Source organism: Clinocottus analis, unplaced genomic scaffold, assembly GCF_023055335.1.
Source record: "Clinocottus analis isolate CAN_PGR_092001 unplaced genomic scaffold, fCliAna1.0.p SCAF_15, whole genome shotgun sequence".
In the NCBI taxonomy this organism is placed as follows: Eukaryota; Metazoa; Chordata; class Actinopteri; order Perciformes; family Cottidae; genus Clinocottus; species Clinocottus analis.
The window spans coordinates 9,806,343-9,825,489 of NW_027175876.1; the positions used below are offsets into that span (position 1 = coordinate 9,806,343).

Genomic DNA, 19,147 nt, shown 5'->3' on the forward strand with positions numbered 1-19,147 from the left:
TAATACGTCATTAAATTATTCTTTGTTGATACAGTAATACACTCATGACTAATAAAGTATTATAACTGGAATTACCACTGGTTGCCAAGCAGTCATGTTGCAGTTTACATCCATGTCTGTGCAATTATAATTATGATTTTATCCTCTTAGATATTTGCGTGAAATTGTCACAATTAGCAAATTACGTTTATGAGTTTTAGTATACGGCGTGTTTTGGGTGGTCGCAGTGACATTTGACCACCAAATTCTAATCAGTTCAACCTTGAGAACAAGTGGGCCCAAAACATGATGTTAATTAACATGGAGGTATTATTATTAGTATCATGACTGATTGTGCTGTAATACATATATATTCCAGCGTGACCACTGCATAATTCACAAGCATATTTACAAAAAATAACTATTTGTTGTACATTTTTATATTTTAATGCTTTACATTATGGAGAAAACTATGGAAGTACAAAATACAAACCAATTGCATGCTAAAAGCTCTGGACTCCAGCCAAATACAGGCTGTTTTGACCAAATCCGGGGTCTGTGTGTGTACTGTATTTGTGTGCAGTACCTGATCGGTGCTCCCTTGGCCTGGGCAGGTTTGAGCAGGATAGTGATGGTTGTTGCAGTTTCATTCAGATGGGCCTCTGACCCATCATACTCATCTATTGTCGGGGCTGGAGAAAGAGCATGAGTCTGTATTAGTCACCACATATTCCCTTGCTGTCTACCAATATATGATATAGAAAAAAAACAAGTGACAATAAAACGTATTCAAATGTTCTACCTGAAATGTTGGTAGTCACGTTGAGTGTGGCTGCAGGGCCGAACCCTTTGGAGGTGGACGCGCGTATGGAGAGCTGGTACGTGACACCTGGGTGGAGCTGGGAAAACAGGTGATGTGTGGCGTTGGAGGGCAGGACTGTGAGTCCCGGCCGCTGGAGAGGCACCGAGGGGTCAAATGAACGCACACCACTGTAGCTGATCTGAGGTGAGGCAGAGAGACAGAATCACAGTTTATACATTTCCCCACGAAGCTCAGTGATAGTTTGGCTCCTCCAACAATTACTGCACCCAATGCTTCTGCTTATAGTACCTCATATTGTATGATGACTCCGTTGGGCTCAGCTGGCTCCTTCCAGTAAAGAAGAATTCTGTCTTCAAATGGCGTGGCTCTTAGTGACTGACTGGGAACGGAGCCTGGAACTGTTAACACACACACACACACACACAAAATAATGAAATGATCATAAAAATAACAGTAAAAGTTGGTCCTCCAGATAAAGGAGTCCCTTGTAAATGTATACCAACAACAGGAACACACACAGCAATTACTTTCTTGAAAAGTTTATGTGTATCCCATGTGAAGAGCTTTCTTAATTTCAATGTGGCTTTTCCAAAAAATAACAGCAACAAAAGTACATTCTAGTTTTTTTGATTTGTTCAATTGCCTAGCTGCGGCATGTTGTGTCACCTAAATTGTCAAAGTACAACCATTGTTTTGTGACCATACCCAATTACAAGCTGTTCTCAATCTCTTGCCACAATCTGTGGTGAAAGCCACTCAAAACAAACCTGTTCAGGTAACTTCAATAACAGATGAGTGTTTCAGGGTCGGTGTGTAAATTTGAGTGACACAACTACAGCGCGTATTTATTGTATTCATCTTCATTTGTCACAATCCGCAAGACAAATGTGGATTCGGTGTACAACAGGCTTTCACTCTTATTTTGGAAGTTAACATTCATACAGTACGTAAATATAGATACAATTGGAATAATACATAGAGACGACAAAAGTGTGATTTGTGTATCGCACCATCTTCATCAGTTTGTATGATGGTCTCGTCGCTCTCTTTCCTTCCCTCTGGATTGGTCAGAATCATCTTCAGACTGACGTTGGTGTAGGGCGGCAGGTTTCCCACCAGGTGACGTGGTGCTGAGAGGAAAAAGAAAAGGAAAACAACATTATATTGTAATGCATTTAGGCCTCCAGCTAACAACTATCGTTGTTCATATTTATTCATTAAATCATTAGTTATTGGTCTAATGTGATGTCTAATGTCTAAAATGTCTTTTGGATTTGAAAACATTGGAGAGGCTGGAACTGAGCGATGGTTTACGTTCGTATTTGAAAAATCAATTTAAAGAAAATAATTGATTATCAAAATAGTTATGACTACTTTTCTGGCAATTCATGTCAGATCCACAGTAGCGCAGGCCATTTTAAGTCCAGGTAGACTATATTTCCACCAACAGTTTGTAACTAGTTTTGAAAGACTACTTAAATATAAAATATAAATTGTGCTGCATACATTTTCAAATGTAATTTGATGCCCTTTTAATGAGTATTTCTGGAACAAATTACTCCTTATGCTGGTATACTGTAAATCCCACTGAGAATAAACAACCCAGAAAAATATGCTAACATTGCAAACATTAGGTAGTCCCCGACTGGACTACTCCATGATGAATATTATCTTTATTATTCAGTATTTCAGCACCAACATGAGGTGTTCTCAGTCATCTTCATTTCTTTTGGTCAGAGGAATAAGTGAAGGTAACAAAGCCTGTATTAACAGTTAAAGTGAGTATTACCTTTCGGGTCCATGTCCAAGCAGTCAGCTTTGCTGCGATTGCTAGCAGTCATGTAATGGTAGCAGATGGTGACGTTAAAGGTGTGACAGCGAGTGATGTTGTAGCCCAACGACTCCCAGTCCACTGCGATCAGACGAGACCGGGTCTCCGCAATCTTTAGCCTCTTAGGAGTCCGCATTGGTTCTTCAGAGAAACAGAGGAGAACATCGGGAAAAAACATCATGAGTTCAGTAACCCAACAGATCGTCGGCATATGTGAGACTGGAGCATTCTGACCATCAACATGCTGCCAGATTATCATCATTCTTTGATGACTCGCAGTATTTTAAAAGTGCGTTGCCAAAAAAGAGCAAGAGTGCCGAGTCAAAAATTTCTCCAAGAGTTTTTACGAACATCTACGTCTGCTCCTCGCTGCCATTCAAACATTTCTCACATGCAATAACTTCCACGTGGCACGTCTTTGGTTTCCATCTTTTATGTGAAATCAGAACGGTTATTGTCAATATAAAGTACCTTCTCTCCTGCCCAGGGCTTTAACTACCTTAAGTGGCTCATCTAACTGGATCAATAGGCCCCCAGGACCCACCCACCTCTACACACACACACACACACACACACACACACACACACACACACACGCACACACACACACACACACACACACACACTCAAAGATAACACTGCAAACACAAAACTAAACCTTTCCTCATCTGCTTCCTGCCAGCTCATATCAATCTATCTATTGTAGGCACCATATTCCCATGAGATTTGACTTGTGCTCCTCTCGCTCTCTCTCTCTGGGGTGAAGATCTACCTGGTGGCCATTTTCTTCTGAAAGCTTTAATCCTATTATAAGTCTTAATCCACAACAATATCTAGTTATTATAGCTATCAGATATGTATTTAAGTTAAAATAAAGTTCAATATTTTCCTCTGAAATCTGGTGCGGTAGAAGTATCAAGCAACTTGAAATTCTTCCAACACAAGCCAAGTTGAAAGGAGGTTTACTAAAGTGTTTGTTTTTCCGTTAACACAAGATGATTTGATATTCTTTACAGCTGAGAGGGCAATAGCTTTAATCAGCCCCAGCCAATGAGAAATATGCCTTCATTATCTCTAATACTGATCTTGCAGATTGGCTCTGGACATCCCTAGACAAAAGTGGAATCTATTACTGGGCAACCAGAACAAATGTAATTAAAAGTTTTGTTTATTGTTCCCCGTCAACTAACACAGATAGTCATTCTATCACCTGTTGATGCCTCTTCCTACTCACTCTTTCTGTAACTCACCTGCTTCCTTATGTCCTCCCTGGATCTTTTTTAATAAAAACAGCTCACCTTAAATAGAGAGGCAAGTCTCTTCCCAACCCCTCCTTGTCTCGCTCTCTGTTTTTCTCTTGGTCTTCCTCTCTCAGAGGAGACAACACAAGGACACAAACTTGTCGCTTCTTCTGACAACCCATTATCTGCCTGTCGCTCACACACACGATCACACACACACACAGGCGCGCGCACACAGGCGCAAAAACACACAGGCATGAACGATCTCACACTCGGTTATTACCCAAATACACGAGCGCGTGCGTGTGCTGCAGGATGTGACAGAATCAAGATTAAATCTGTGCAGAGCACGTAGAGGTGTGTGTTTGTGTGTGTGCGCTCGCCTCAATAAAACTTCTCATAATAACAATGCATTGTCAAGGACAAACGCCTTCACACACAGGGCTGTAAGCGAAATACAAACATGTTGACGTTCGCTAAGTCATTTAGATGTAAATAGCTCACTAATAAAGAGACATACAGACTTATGAGAGAAAATGAGAAGGAAGGAAAGAAAGAAAGGTTGTGAAGACACCCAGGCAGGTAATTGTCTGCTGAGCAAATATTATTGCTCAATTGTGTGGTGTGTGTTTACCTGAGTGTGTGTATGTGTGTGCTAATAGTTGAAGGGTCAGAGCATTTCATTTTTCTTCAACCTGTTATTGGATGGTTGACATTTAAATAGAGCGAGAGGGAGACCTATTGCTTTCTCCGCCTGTCTCTCTCTCACGTGTCTTGGTCTCTTCCTCTCTGTCTGTCTTACCGGTTTAAATCAATACTTGTGATCCTCGCCATAAACTTTGCTATTGGAACACACACACATAAACACACACAGAGTTAGGGCCGTGTAATGAATTGCATTGATTTAAGGGGGTCTTGATATTAACACTGCTTCACAGTGAGACATGGAATTATAACAAAAATATATGACTAGCTGTCTGTTTAACACAAACACACACACACACACACACACACACACACACACACACACACACACACACACATTTCTAAACTCCATTCCCATCCTGACCCACAATGCATTGCTGCTTATCTGGGTCTATTTACTGCAGGGAGTGAAAGGTAGTAGAGAGCAAGGTGGGAGGAGAGTCAATGCAAGAAAATGAACAAATAGAGCAAAGAAATAATTTTAAAAAAACGTTGGGAGGGCAAAGAGAGTAGCACAGAAAATGAGTAAAGAAGAGCGTAAAGACAAAGCAATGCATGGAAAAATGAAACTGGGGCTGGAGGGAGTGAGGGATAGATAAAAAAAGAGCAGAGAGAGAGACAGATGAGAGAGGGAAAGAATAAGGCCGAGAGGAGGAACGGGGAGAGACGATAACTAGTTTGGAACGTGTCCAGAGTCAAGCGGGACCAGGTCCAACGGTAAACCACAGAGGCCGCCTTGTCCCTTTCCCCTCCTCCGGTAGACATACAAACGGCTGGATTCATGTTGGAACTAAAAGGCTTTGTTCTCCACAGATGGAGCTTTGAAAACAACAACAATACCAATAAACACCAACAATAACACCAAGGACGGCAAGCTTCATATCAGCTGAATCCAGAGGTTGGAATTAAAGAACGGAGAACAAAAGGAAATTAAACTAAATGAAATAGAACTATGCTAAGGGCGAGAAAGGAAGGAAGGAAAAAAACACTGTTCGTCAATATGAAGCATTAGGAGGGGCCAAAAAATATACAGTTAAAAGACCACAGAGCGGGAGAAAGAAGCTTGAAGAAAAGCAGAGAAGAAACGAGGTAAAGAGGAGGGGGAGGGAAACAGAAAAAGGTTGACAGGAGATGCAGCTAAATCCAAGTTAATCTGTCCAATTAGTTCCTGGTAATCCTTCCACTGTCATGAGGAAGACAAATGAAACTCCGTCTCTCTAACTCTCATTTTCTCTCTGCATGTCTCTGTCTCTCTCTGGGCCAGATTTAAGCACATGAAAGGTTCAAATTTGCACTGCAACATTCATTCAATTTGCACTTGTAGGCTACATGGAATCAAATCTGATTTGCCTATATATGCAGAGGCTAATTATGAAACTTTTAATATTTTATCTATTGTGTTAGTCTCCATGTTGCTTTCACGACGTATAAACTACAACAGCTCAGTTAGCTCTTGTCCACAACTCTCCATCCCATGGTTATTTTTCACATCTTTTTTACGGTAAAATATCCTCTTGTTTTATTAATGGCCTTTTTTTCTTACTGAGAAACTGTCACATTTTGTCTTGTCTATATATTTATAACAAACGTTTACTCTAAATATATCTTTACATCTTTTGTGCTCACTGTGTTTGAAAATCAAACAAAAGTTGTGATTATTCAAAGCAGAAAGCAATTAATGTGAAACCCACCAACATTTGCCATAAACGCCCACATACATGCAGAATATGACTGTAATACACTACTGTGTATAAGTCTCTTGGCTTCTATTTCAAGGACCTGACCCCCAAAGCGTCTTACTGCTGACCGTGTGTGTGCGTTTTCAAATATATAAAGAAGTGCATGTGATATATTGTGGGATTCCTACAACATCTGTGCTTGTGTGTCTGGAAATGTGTGTTTTCTGATTCAATTCTTTCATTAATCCAAGTGATGCTGAGTTTGTGCAACATACGAGAAATACTCAGAACTCTGTGTGTGTGTGTGTGTGTGTGTGTGTGTGTGTGTGTGTGTGTGTGTGTGTGTGTGTGTGTGTACCCCATCTCGATACTGCTTAGTGGGTCTCTTTCTGTGTGTGCTCATGCCCCACAGTGTGTCCGTGTGTCCGTGCGTGTGTGTAACCTACCATGTCCAAGAGGTTTTCAGCCGAAAATTCAGGATTTGGATTAAAAGCTACTTTACCACCTTCTACTGTCACACACACACACACACACACACACACACACACACACACACACACACACACACACACACACACACACACACTCTCTCTCTCTTCACTTCAAGTTGATTATATTTCACCCTTCTGACAAGAGCAATGAATCACAACGGAAGAAAAATCGAGAGGAGTGAGAGTGAAGGAAAGACAGAGGGAGCTTGGGAACGAAGTAGAAAGGGAAGAAAAAAAAGTGAAGAACAGATGAAAAGAAGAAAGGAGAGGAGGAATCCTTCCTCTTATCATATCAATTGATCTGCAGTGTGTGTGACTTCTGCTCTGTATCTTATTAACGTTATTGTTTTTTAATTAAACAGTGTTGTGTGTGATGACATGCTTAGGTTTATGCCTGGTGTGTGTGCACACATCTCCTTGTGTGAGTGTGCATGTCTTCATTGTTTTGCATTGAACTAAATATTATATAAACTACAGGTGGTGGGATGAGACAAACTTAACCAAACAGAAAAAGCAAAGGAATCATTACCATTTAAATAACATTTCCACCCTGTGTGTGTGTGTGTGTGTGTCTCTCAACAAATACAAATACACTGCTAGTGAGACAGTGAGTAAATTAAGTGGCCTCAATTGGTATTGCAACTTCCAACTATATCACAAGAAGATTGGCCCAAAAAGCAGAGCGGGCTTGTACATGTAGAGTTGTACATGTTTCAACACTAATCAGGTGGAATTATTTTACCTGAACATAAAACTAGATAACTTCTTCATCCGGACATTCGCTGCATTGCTTGAGTCTAAAATCCCTAAAGAACGTTCTCTTTACTTTCTAGTCAGTGGACAAAAATAATTCAGATATTGAAAATAGTTTGTTGTAAATCCAGTAAATTCGTAATCAAATTTCCATGCTTTGGTCTGATATCAAACATTATGTGGCTTACAATGAGTTATTGTCTTTAACTCAAAGGTGTTCCTGCGTGAGTAAGGAGAGGAAGATTAATTTCCTTTTCCTGTCGAACAGGAAACTGTTCAATAGATGAGTCGCCTGAACAACTCTATGACTTCCTCTCTGTCAATAAACACACATGCAGGATCTTACACACACACGCACACACACACACACACACAGGTTGGCAGACATCAGTCAGACCCTGTGGTTATGAGTTTTCATCTCTGTTTCATTTTCATTCTCCAGTTTCATCATTCTCTTGCCTCTCTCCCTCCCCCCACCGCTTCTATTCTCTTCTCTCTTTCTTTTTCAGCCTTATTGTTTTCCACCATCTCTCCATCACTCCTTGATTCTGTTTCTCATTCAAGCTCACTGCTTTTCTTTCTGTCTCTTTCTCTTGCATATCAACCCTCTCTCGATGGCTCCGTCTTTCCCTCAGGCTGGCTCTGTTTATATTTCAGTCGTTTATTTCTACAAATGTCAGACAGTGTTTCTGCCCGCCGTCTATTGATCCACAGAGAGAGAAAGAGATTGGGAATGAGAGGCAATCAGAAAGAGGGCAGGCAGCGACAAGGAACGGAGTAGAAAAAGAGATATATAGAAGGAAGAATGGACGGTTTGAGAGAAAGGAGGAGAGGCGGTGAGAAATCAGGAATGAAGTGAGAGAATAAAAGGAAAAGCAGGGCCAAAAGTGAGAAAGGTGGAGAGAGCCTCCAGTATTTTTAATCACTCTTTCTCTCAGATCACTGAGCAACCGCGGACTGACTGAGGCTCTCGCCTCCTTTCTTCTGCTATTCTTTCCCTCACAACATCTCTCCACCCCTCTCCCTGCCTGCTCATAGTATAAATATCACTCTACCAACTAAAATATAGATACCAAGACAAAAAAGAGCAAAAGCAGACAGACGGATCGATAGATAATCAGACAGTGTGCACAAGCAGACCCGGCTAAAGTACTACGTACGTATATGTGTCTGTGTCCTACCTGCACATTTGGTCCGGGTAATGAGTGGTGGTCCAGCTTTGCCGGTCCCTCCCTCCCCTGGTCTGGTTAGTAACACTCTGATCTCGTACTCTGTGTCCGGGTCAAGATGCCATAACTTATAGTTGGGAGAGTTCACAGCGTGTGTCTCTATCCAACTTCCTGATGTCATCCGGTACTCAACCTAAAGGAGAAAAATCACATATTACAGATTATAGTTATTTAAGTATTCAGGATTAAGCTGATTGTTGTGCTCAGTATCAATGTAAATGTCAAAGTATGAATAATGAAATCATTAGTGTTTATGCTAAGCTAACAACCCACCTGCTAGTTCTAGCTTAATATTTAGCATACAAACAGAAGAGTGTCATCAAAGTTCCCATCTAACTCTCAACAGGAATGAAAAGAAGCACAATTTCATGAGACATATGTCACTCTGAAGTCATTCTACATTCCCGGATACATTTATGCGTTCATTATTTGCTTTAAAACTAGAGCTAGGTCCAACCAAGTACATAGTAGGTCTCTAACTGAACATACCTCTTTCAGGATAATAGGTCCATCTCCAAATATGGAGTTAGAATTCAGCTGAATCAGCAGATATGTAGGGCCAACACCTAGCAGCTGGGGTGGGGCGATGGGGTGCGGAGGCTCTGTGGAGAGAAACAAAGATCATCATAAAAGAGAAGGTTTCAAAGAGCCTTAAGGTATGAATGAAACACTTAAACAAGCAGAACAGGAGAGGGCCGTGACACAAGGAACAACATCCTGTTGTCACTGTGACATAAAGCCTTTATTAGTGCCACAGCGGACGTGTGATATTTACTAAAATCAAATGAATATTTTGAAGAAACTATGAGTGAAATATAGCTGAAACTAAAGTAATGGTGCAAACTGTTCTCACCTGAGTTATAATGGCTAGGTATTGCATGGTTATGCAGGGTTTTTTGTGTTTAAGTTCTCAGTCGCTCATGTTATTTTGAGTTGTTGAGTGTTTTCGATCCAAACTCCCTGTTCCTGCTTTCCTCATTCCTCAAAGAAACTGCACATACCAAAATGTATATACAGTTACTTTCATCTACAACACAAGTAGACATGTTGCTTCATGCACCGACTCTCCTTTGCAGTGTGGTTGGCGCTATAATGAAGTGGTAATGGTAATGCCAACACACCTTTTGCAGCTGCTTCACATCAAACGCCTTCCACCTTCAAAACAAGAAGCGGGAGGCTTTTATTGGGAAGCAGCTTCAGAAATGGTCTCCCGTAGTGGCCAACACACATGGAATATATACATTTTCCGAGTATGTCTGTTAAAGTAAAGTCTTCTTTTTCTCTCAGACATAGGTGTCTGGTATGTAAATGTTCCCTACAGCATTTCAGACGTGATAGGAGGCTTAGAGAAAGAGACACAATGCTAGCGTGATATTTTGCATCTGATGCGAGGGGTGAAATAACTGTAATCAGTTTAAAAAGCAATGATATGAAAGAAGGAGAGTGTTTTTCTCTCATGGGCTGCATGAGTGATAGATTTTAAAACTTATTTTGCCATCAAAGTAAACCCTCTGATACCATATATTTTTGGTTTCATCAATTGTTATAACAGAGTGATTTATGCTGCCTATTTTATGAAGTCCACCAGTGCACAAGCAGAGAATGATGACATGCAAAGTTAACCTCTTTTGCCACGAGTCATGCAGAGGAATGTATTAGAATGATTCAATATGAACTAAATATTGTCTCTTTACAAAGTCATTACATTTCTGACTTGTTCTACGTTAAAAGTGACAAACTAGGTCCGACCTCGTCAGATTGCCGATGTGATTTCTACGTACAAAAGGTTTAGGTGCCGATCCAGAGATACCCTAAATGTTGAATTGGCATCAGATGAAACGATAACTTCAGTATTTATCAATCCAGACCCTCTTTTCCCATGTTTTTGTGTCTCATTGACTATTGGTCCAATATTGGGAGACAGAACTGCAGTCAGCAGCCGCTAAGCAGGCTGCAATGCAATCTTTCCGGGCAATTGCGTATTGCCAGTTCACGTCCACTAAAGGTGCTCGCTTCCTGCACTGACAGCTCAGATTGTTATCAAAACCATCTGAAAACATTATGGAGAGGATCCTTCTGGGAAATAAAAGGTTTTCTTTACCTTTCGCTTGATCTGGTTTGTTGTTATTGTGTCTAAACAAGTCTCACTCAAGTTTTATTCGGAAGTCTCACTTCACATCCACATTTTCAAAATCAGAAAATGCATTCAGCCATGACATTGGAAATCTTTTAGCTTCCCTTTTAATCATCTTACACTACTTGATCATATTTCATAAAATGTGCCGTTAAAATGTTGTATATGTGTAGCCCGAAATATAAATCGACTGAATGAGCATTATTAGATATTCATATACTGTAGTGTTCATCTGACATACGTCTTGTGATTCTGGCGTGTACTACGTCCCGTGATGCTCACAGTCAATAAAAACTGTGTGTTTGTACTTGCATGTTAATGTGATGGATGTGTGATGGTTCAGGGCCAGCCATTTAGATCAGAGCTCACTGTCATGCATCTATGATTGACAAGCCGAAAGCACAACTCACACACACACACACACACACACACACACACACACACACACACACACACACACACACAAAACCATAAAACACGAGGCATCAAAGATTTATCTACTTGACACAAACACACACAGATCAACACATGAATTAATCACAACACAAACACACACACACACACACACACACACACACACACACACACACACACACACACACACACACTTTTTTATCTCTCCCAGCCACATTCTCAAACACACCACCAGGCTATCAGAATGAAGATAGGGAGAAATGAGATTTTTTGCAATCCAGTTTCAATCATATCATATCAAACTAAGTATTATTTAAAATTATGTGTGTACATGTGTGCTACTGTGCATGTTGTTCCTTTAATATCTATATTTTGCATTGCTGTCAGCTATTTTTCTCTTTGTATTTGATTGTGTTTGCGTTTGTGTGTGTTGAATATGGCTGTCAGAGAGGTGCAGGCTGGGAAGTGTCTTTTTAGCAACAGATGAAACACTGCAGCTTGACAGCACATGCAAGTGAAGATACACACACACACACACACACACACACACACACACACGCACACAAACACACACACACACACACATATGCAGACACAGTTGAATCCAGATAATGAATGTTGAAGTGACTTTAGAAAACCGACAACGTCAACAACATGTCATCTTGCAACGCCATCAAATAAACAAAGTCAACAACTTCATGATTAACAAACAAAGAAGTGAAGCAAAAACTCAAAGATAAATGTATCCGAGCATTCGAAACAGTCGGTCTGCCTGCTTGCAGCCTGTGTGTTAACTCGAATGCCTGTTTGTGTGTTACTCAAAAACCTATTGAATGTCTTAAAGATAAATAATACACATCAAATGAAACAGTAAGGAATGTAAGTGGGTCATTATGGGACTCCGGAGAAAACAAAAGCTGAAATGGGTTCATGTTTTTGATTTTCTTCCTTTTCTTTTCTTTTTTCCTTCACTTGTCATTTGTACAGTTGACCTAAAAAAAATTCTAACAAATCATCAATGGTGTTGTTTTGCAATGGGTTTGTTGTCACCATCTTTTTTATTATTAATCACATGGGTGAACCCTCTCATCATTTCTCATTTTTGTGGGTCAAATGTAAATGTTAATAACAAAACAAACCAACATTGGGAAGACTTCAAATGTGTGTGTTGTTTTCTGACCTAACCCGTCCGTGTGATTTATGTGTTTTCACTGTCACTCACTCGCTTTACTGCTAGTAGAATTAAAAACAACCCCAGAGGCATTGGTGGAGGGTTTGGTAGAGTCTCTGATTTAAGATTCATGATGTCGTGAACAAACAAGAGAGAGACAAAAAGAAAGGAAGTAGAGAGACAGATATTTTGTTGGTGACTGGCGCCCACTAGGCATGCTCTTCTGTTGTCCATCGTAAGCAACCTTGTCAATAAAGTTTAGTATTCACAAACTGCTGCTGACATCATCGTGGAGCTCACTGGAGGACATCTGACCTCAAGAACACGAGAGGGGTGTGTGTACGAGTGTGCAAGTGAGTGTGTGTTTCAGCCGTATCGACAGCCAACAGTGGTAGTGGCTTTTCTATAGTTCCATATCGCCTGAAGCTTCACCTGTCACTATTACTTAGAGTGTGTGTGTTTGTGTGTGTGTGTGTGCGTGTGTGTGTGTGTGTGTGTGTGTGTGTGTGTGTGTGTGTGTGTGTGTGTGTGTGTGTGTGTGTGTGTGTGTGTGTTGGGTTATAAAGGAGACATTATTCTAGAAGTGGACCATTACAGATTTAAGACAGTTTTACGTATTCAAGTCAGTGGTGTGTTCTCTTAAGTCTGATACATGTTTGTGAGCATGTGTGTGACAATAATATTGCAGGAGCTTTTTAGGCCATGGGTTGTGTGTAATGCAAGCTGGCATGGTGTGTGTGTGTGTGTGTGTATATATAAGTGTATGTGTATGTGAGTTTGATACGAGCTGGCACGATGATGCGCTCTGTCACCGTAGGAACCAGAGGGCAAGGCTTTATTAGAGTTCGGCTCTGACTAAACCACTAGTGACACACACACAAACACAGACACACACACAGACAAACACGTACACACCGTCAGACTCTTACTTATACTCATACTTCTTTGATTCTCACACACAACAATTACCTGTTCATGAGCTGTACACAGACAGAAAAACTTTTTTCACCAAACATGTTTGAAAAGGTTCGGGGATCGTTTCCTGCTTTTGTGAAATGTATGTATCATCTGATGGTGAAGAGGAGGAATGAGTTCTCCTGATGGAAACCTCACAATATGGTTATGCAGAGCTCCGTTTCGTGAAGATAAGAAAACTCTAAAAGCATGTTAAAATTAGAAATAAATGTTATGGATGTACAAATGATGGTTTATATCTGGGAAACTGGAGAATAACAAAAGATGGCATTGAATTTGTATTAATCATTACTTAATTAATGTAGAGTTATTGAAATTAATCGAACCGGCTATTTTGCGGTTTCAGGATGACAACTCTGCCCATGAGCCACACCCGCCCCAATGAAGTGAATCCTTTGACTGAATCTCTATGTTGCTCATTAAAAGCAGTTTGCAGATGTCTCCTTGTGCTCTGACATTTTTTTGACAAAGATTAATAAATCATTGGAAAAATAATCAGCAGTTTAATTAATAAAGAAACCGTCATATGTGAACAAAAACATACAAGCATAAGAATAATCTGGGAATCCCTTGGCACACCTCTCGTGCTCCCATGATGCACCTCTGCTTCAACAAAATGTGCTTCTTTTCTCTGATCTTGACAGCTCTAGCACACACAGAGGGAACGGCACATCTCTGTCATCTACATATTATAAATATCAATAGACCAGGCCTGTGCATAGCTCCACCTCACCTAGCAGACCACTTTCAGGCTTTGAAAATAAAACTTTGGGTTACTGTCATACATCTTTATTAAATACACACAAGTCCTGATTGTGCACTTTCCTATCTTTCTTTCTTCCGTTTCCTGTTTATCAGATTTGTAACACATGATTCATCTCGTAATCATCCCTCATCTTCCTCTCTTCAATTTAAAAATAAATACATATTTAAGCAGAATATTCAGAGCAAAAACATTAATAATGCAGCTTAACTCCGTCCATATTCATAGTCGTCAATGTCCTGCAGGAACCTCGAATTTCCAACGTGCATACTTTTCAAGAAGGGAAATAAACATATTCCCTGTTCCTTTGATTTTTCTCTGGCTCTCATCTCCTATCTGATATTTCTAATAAATAAACATGAGGCTCCTCTCCTTCCACATTCATACACGCAGTCCTCCTTCTTTAATTGTGATATATTTCTAACAACTAGACTCTGGATCAATATTCATAATCGGCAATATCCGTCAGAGCTCCAGCATGTTTTCCCAGATTGAGAAAGCGGACGGTTTTCACGCCGATGCCTGGCTATGAAACGTGTGTCACTCAGTGTGTCTTATTGAACCTGAATCTATTTTCATATATATGTAGATACATATATCCTGCTGTGATCTCATCTCTCTTCTCTTCGCCTTCCCACTTTCAAAAAGATGTTCATGATTAATAAAAAATAGCCACTTATGTATTCTTACTAAATCAGCAAAGAAAAAGTGTGTCTTCAAAAACCACCATATTTTCTTGACCAAGGAGAAAACCTTTCCAGTGGGGCTTGTAAGGCCAACCGTGGCGGTGTTGGTGTCCTACTTAAGCGACACAGAAAGTTGAATCCCTAAACTGGACAGAGTAAGAGCTCCATTACCAGAGCCACACCAATGAAAGTTAATATTCATGGCGCTCGCTTCTGCTTTGATTTCTCATCTCTTTCTCGTCTGCTATCTCCTATGCAGAATAATGAACATAACTCTGCTCGGCTGTTTACATATTCAGACATATTCCTGATTCTGATATGGATATTCTTGAGATAATGAGCAGACTATTTACATTTAACTTTTCTCCACCATCACCACTTTATGCTTCTCCTCTGTCTCACTGCTCCCACCCTAAGCCCCCTCCTTTCTGTCACTTCCTTATCATTCTTTCTGAATCTCTTTCGCCTTCACCCTCTCTCTGCCCTCCTCCCCTGTCTCTCTCTGTGCAAGATGAATTGAATATGTAAGCTATTGGATGTGAATGAATAAAGCAACCCATCTCAAACACACATTGGTGACACCTTATTAACCACATGTCAGCTGCACATGACAGCTGGAGCACACACAGTTTCCATTTACTCACACACACACTTACAGCATACACATGTGCACATAGACACTAATGTAGCTGCTTCACACACACACACACACACACACACACACACACACACACACACACACACACACACACACACACACACCTAAATATACTCACACAGAAACTCTCCTCATTAGTCCATATTGTGTTTGTAACTTACATTTCATCAGTCAGACACAGTGAATGCACATTTGATTGGAAAGATATTTGTCATTCCAAAATATAAGCACAATGCAAAGTTACCCATAACATTAGCATGTCTGTTTATATGAGTCAACTCTATAATTGACCATATGCTAAACCAAACTGCTTTACAGTGGTTGCTAATATTAGCTTAGCAACTCTAACTACAGTAGACACAAAGGGTGTGCCTGGCTTGGGATTTCTCAAAATGCTGAAACACTGTTCTCTTTTTTGCCTTTCCAAAGTGAAAAACAGAAGGGAAAAACGGTAAAGAATGGATATGCTAACGTTCTTGAATTGTATAGATTACATGCGCCCAACACATCGGTTAGTCCTGATTTAAAAAGTGTTTTTCTCTTGTAATGTTAAATATACAAACACAAATGCAGATAAGTTACCTAACCTGTGTCTTGTCCTAATTTAAGCTAGAAAATCAAACAGCGTTAAAACGAAATGAGACTCATCTTACGTTTTACCAAATTATACTTATAACTCTACTTGCTCCTCAGTGCCATACACGAACAATGCAGCTGCTTTAGCCTGCTGTCGTCTACCGCTGTCTGACGTCAAGGGCCAATTAGTACTAAAAGGGCTGAGAGGTAAATCTGCCACCATTATCATTAAAAACAGCATTACTTTCAGTGCAAGATCGAAAAGCTTGACGCACGAAGCAACAGTAACTAAGGGCGAGGGGGATCAGCAAACATACCGACCAATAGCCAATCATACTGAGGCCTACTTTCCACCTAAATATATCTACTAACGCTGAGGTATCCAATATTATTTCAAAGAAAACCAAAAAAATGTATCAAAGGCAAAACAAAACAATCAGAAAATAGTTTTTAAATCCTTACCTCTCACGATAAGACCCGCAAAGTTTGACACTCCGGAGCCGCGTTCCGATTGAGTGACGCAGCGGTACAGATCTTGATCCTGATTAGTGACTTCTTTGAGGTGGAAGGAGGCGGCGAACCGTCTGTGGTTGATGTTCTTCGTCAGAGCCACGGGAATATCTTCTCCATTTTTCCTCTGAAGCACAGACGAAACACACAGACAGAAATCAGGTGGTGCAGAGGGCCAGTAAAGGGTTAACTGCCTTGCTCAAGGTCACAGGGTAGCACTGGACGACACATGCCCACATGCAAAGTCACACACACACACACACACACACACACACACACACACACACACACACACACACGCACACATATGCAGTACTCATACCCCTCCTCTGCCTCACTGACAGCAGGTTTGAAGGTCATGGCTACAATTGAGCCATAATGAAATCAGCAGCTATTAAACTCTTAATCATGTTAGCTGCTATGGCCTGGGGTCGCTTTGTGTGTGTGTGTGTGTGTGTGTGTGTGTGTGTGCATGCGTGCGTGTATGTGTGTGTACATGCATGTTTTATAGCTGTACCTGTAACCAGAGTTTATTGTTCGATGTGTCTCGTCCTGTAGCAATACACTGAAATGTGGCGTTTTGTCCGGAGTTCACCTCCACGTCCCCAAGACGCAGAAAATGAGGGGATTTATCTAAAGAACAAATGAGGTCAAACACATTATATTGGGATTACACCAAGGTTATACAGTTTGTATTTATATTTAAAAATGTCTTTGGTTTAATCGTATTCATCTGTTAAAAGCTGAGACGAGGTGAAAGACCCAGAGGGAGCTACAGATACAAACAGGTCAGGTTATCACAAACATATACACATACATTTCCGGACATTTTCCAACCCTAAGGAATATATTCATGATTACTGCGATTACATTTTACTGGAGCCAAACGAAAAACAGTGCTTGGAGGTAACATCAATGTCACCACCACTATATATAATTCGTATAGCTCCCAATTCTTAACGACCTTGCTAAGATATGAAATAAACCTTCTTTAAACCCTGAAGATGCAGTTCAGCTATGATATTCTTATTCTGGGGAGGTGATTGCAATCATAGATAGCAGCTACTATGGTGAATGAAAACAAACTCACACTGGCTTGCACGCATGCATTCATGCAAACGCGCACACACACACACACACACACACACACACACACACACACACACACACACACACACACACACACACAAACCTGTGTCCAGACATGCAGCTGTGAGAATGAATGCTCCCACTGTGGAGACTAAGTACAAATTGCTCCTCTGCCTTTGAAAGACTGCGGCTCTTCTTTTTACACTTTTCTCATATTCCAGGTCACTTTATTGACTAAATTAACATCCAGGAATTTCTGACAGAAAAGACATTGCCAACTTCTGACAGGTGCATGCACATCGGTGATACCAGGACCTCACACTGTGTACAAGAAGACGGCGCAAGACAGTTTATCTTTGTGACTTTTAATCAATAGAATCTATTAGGAAACAAAACTGTCCTCAGAGATTTCTTTGCCGCTACAAGACGGATGACCAAAAGGAGTTGTAATTGTTTCCTTTGCAAACACAGGGGACCCTCCAGGAACCTGCCTATGGCTCTAGATTAACAGACCCTTCTGTTAACAGGAGCAGTCTGTCGTCATGTCTCTTTTCTGGCCTCTGGAAGTAAGGAAACACTCAAGCGAAGGAGAGAAGACGACTTGAGACGAAGCAAGAATTTAAAATGGATTGCAGCCCTCATCTCTTTCCTGTCAGTATTAGACAAGACAGCTACTGTTCACTGTGTGTGTGTGTGTGTGTGTGTGTGTGTGTGTGTGTGTGTGTGTGTGTGTGTTTGTGTGTGTGTGTCTACACGTGGGTTAAAGAGAGAGAAAGTGCTGAGTGGTCAGAATCTTCTCTCTCTATGATTGCCCTAAAACTGTCTCATTTCCCGCTTCACTCTCTCCTATCCCCTTTTTTCTGTTTCTCCCTCTCCCCAATCTCTCTCTCTCTCTCTCTTTCTTTTTTTACTTCTCAAATTTTTCTCTACGACTCGTCTCCTCTCCTCGCATCCCTCCTCTCCAGTGTCACCTTCCCACTTATCTGCCCATTCAAGTGCAACAGAAACCATCCCAGGTACAGTCTAATTAGTGGCCAAAGCTATCAGCCTCTATTCAGCGAACTAGGACTAATTGCCGGCATGCTAATGACTCACCGCACGGGTAGCTGAGAACCTGAATGTCGTCAATGGCGATGAAGCCGACTTTGCTGTCCGAAACCTCTGCTTCAAATATGACCTGAGAAGAGAGAGACAGAGAGATTTAGCCAATACTGTCTCCATTATTATTGCTATTATATATCACATTTTCTAAAACATTGAATCCTTTATTTAAACAGTCTCATTGAGATTAAGACATTAAGATTTCGACCTGAGCACAAGCCAAAAATAAAGTAGAGACAAAATGCATATGGAAAATAGATTAAAACATTTGAAAGAAAGGAGAGCATGAAACTATATTCTGTTTTTCATTTTATCTCTTTATTTCATTGTTTTAGATGA

General features: G+C 40.6%; 1 protein-coding gene across 22 annotated transcripts in view; it reads right to left on the reverse strand.

The window, feature by feature from the left end:
• ptprk (protein tyrosine phosphatase receptor type K) overlaps window positions 1-19,147 on the reverse strand; it is a 104,373-nt gene that overhangs the window by 32,256 nt on the left and 52,970 nt on the right. For all 22 annotated transcript variants that reach the window (XM_068577677.1, XM_068577693.1, XM_068577692.1 and 19 more), the window contains 10 exons: window positions 18,803-18,884; window positions 17,136-17,251; window positions 16,571-16,745; window positions 9,221-9,333; window positions 8,684-8,864; window positions 2,592-2,774; window positions 1,813-1,932; window positions 1,091-1,200; window positions 782-980; window positions 566-671 (listed from right to left, as the gene is read on the reverse strand). In XM_068577677.1, coding sequence (XP_068433778.1) covers window positions 566-671; window positions 782-980; window positions 1,091-1,200; window positions 1,813-1,932; window positions 2,592-2,774; window positions 8,684-8,864; window positions 9,221-9,333; window positions 16,571-16,745; window positions 17,136-17,251; window positions 18,803-18,884 — 1,385 coding nt within the window. The remainder of the gene's footprint in view (window positions 1-565; window positions 672-781; window positions 981-1,090; window positions 1,201-1,812; window positions 1,933-2,591; window positions 2,775-8,683; window positions 8,865-9,220; window positions 9,334-16,570; window positions 16,746-17,135; window positions 17,252-18,802; window positions 18,885-19,147) is intronic.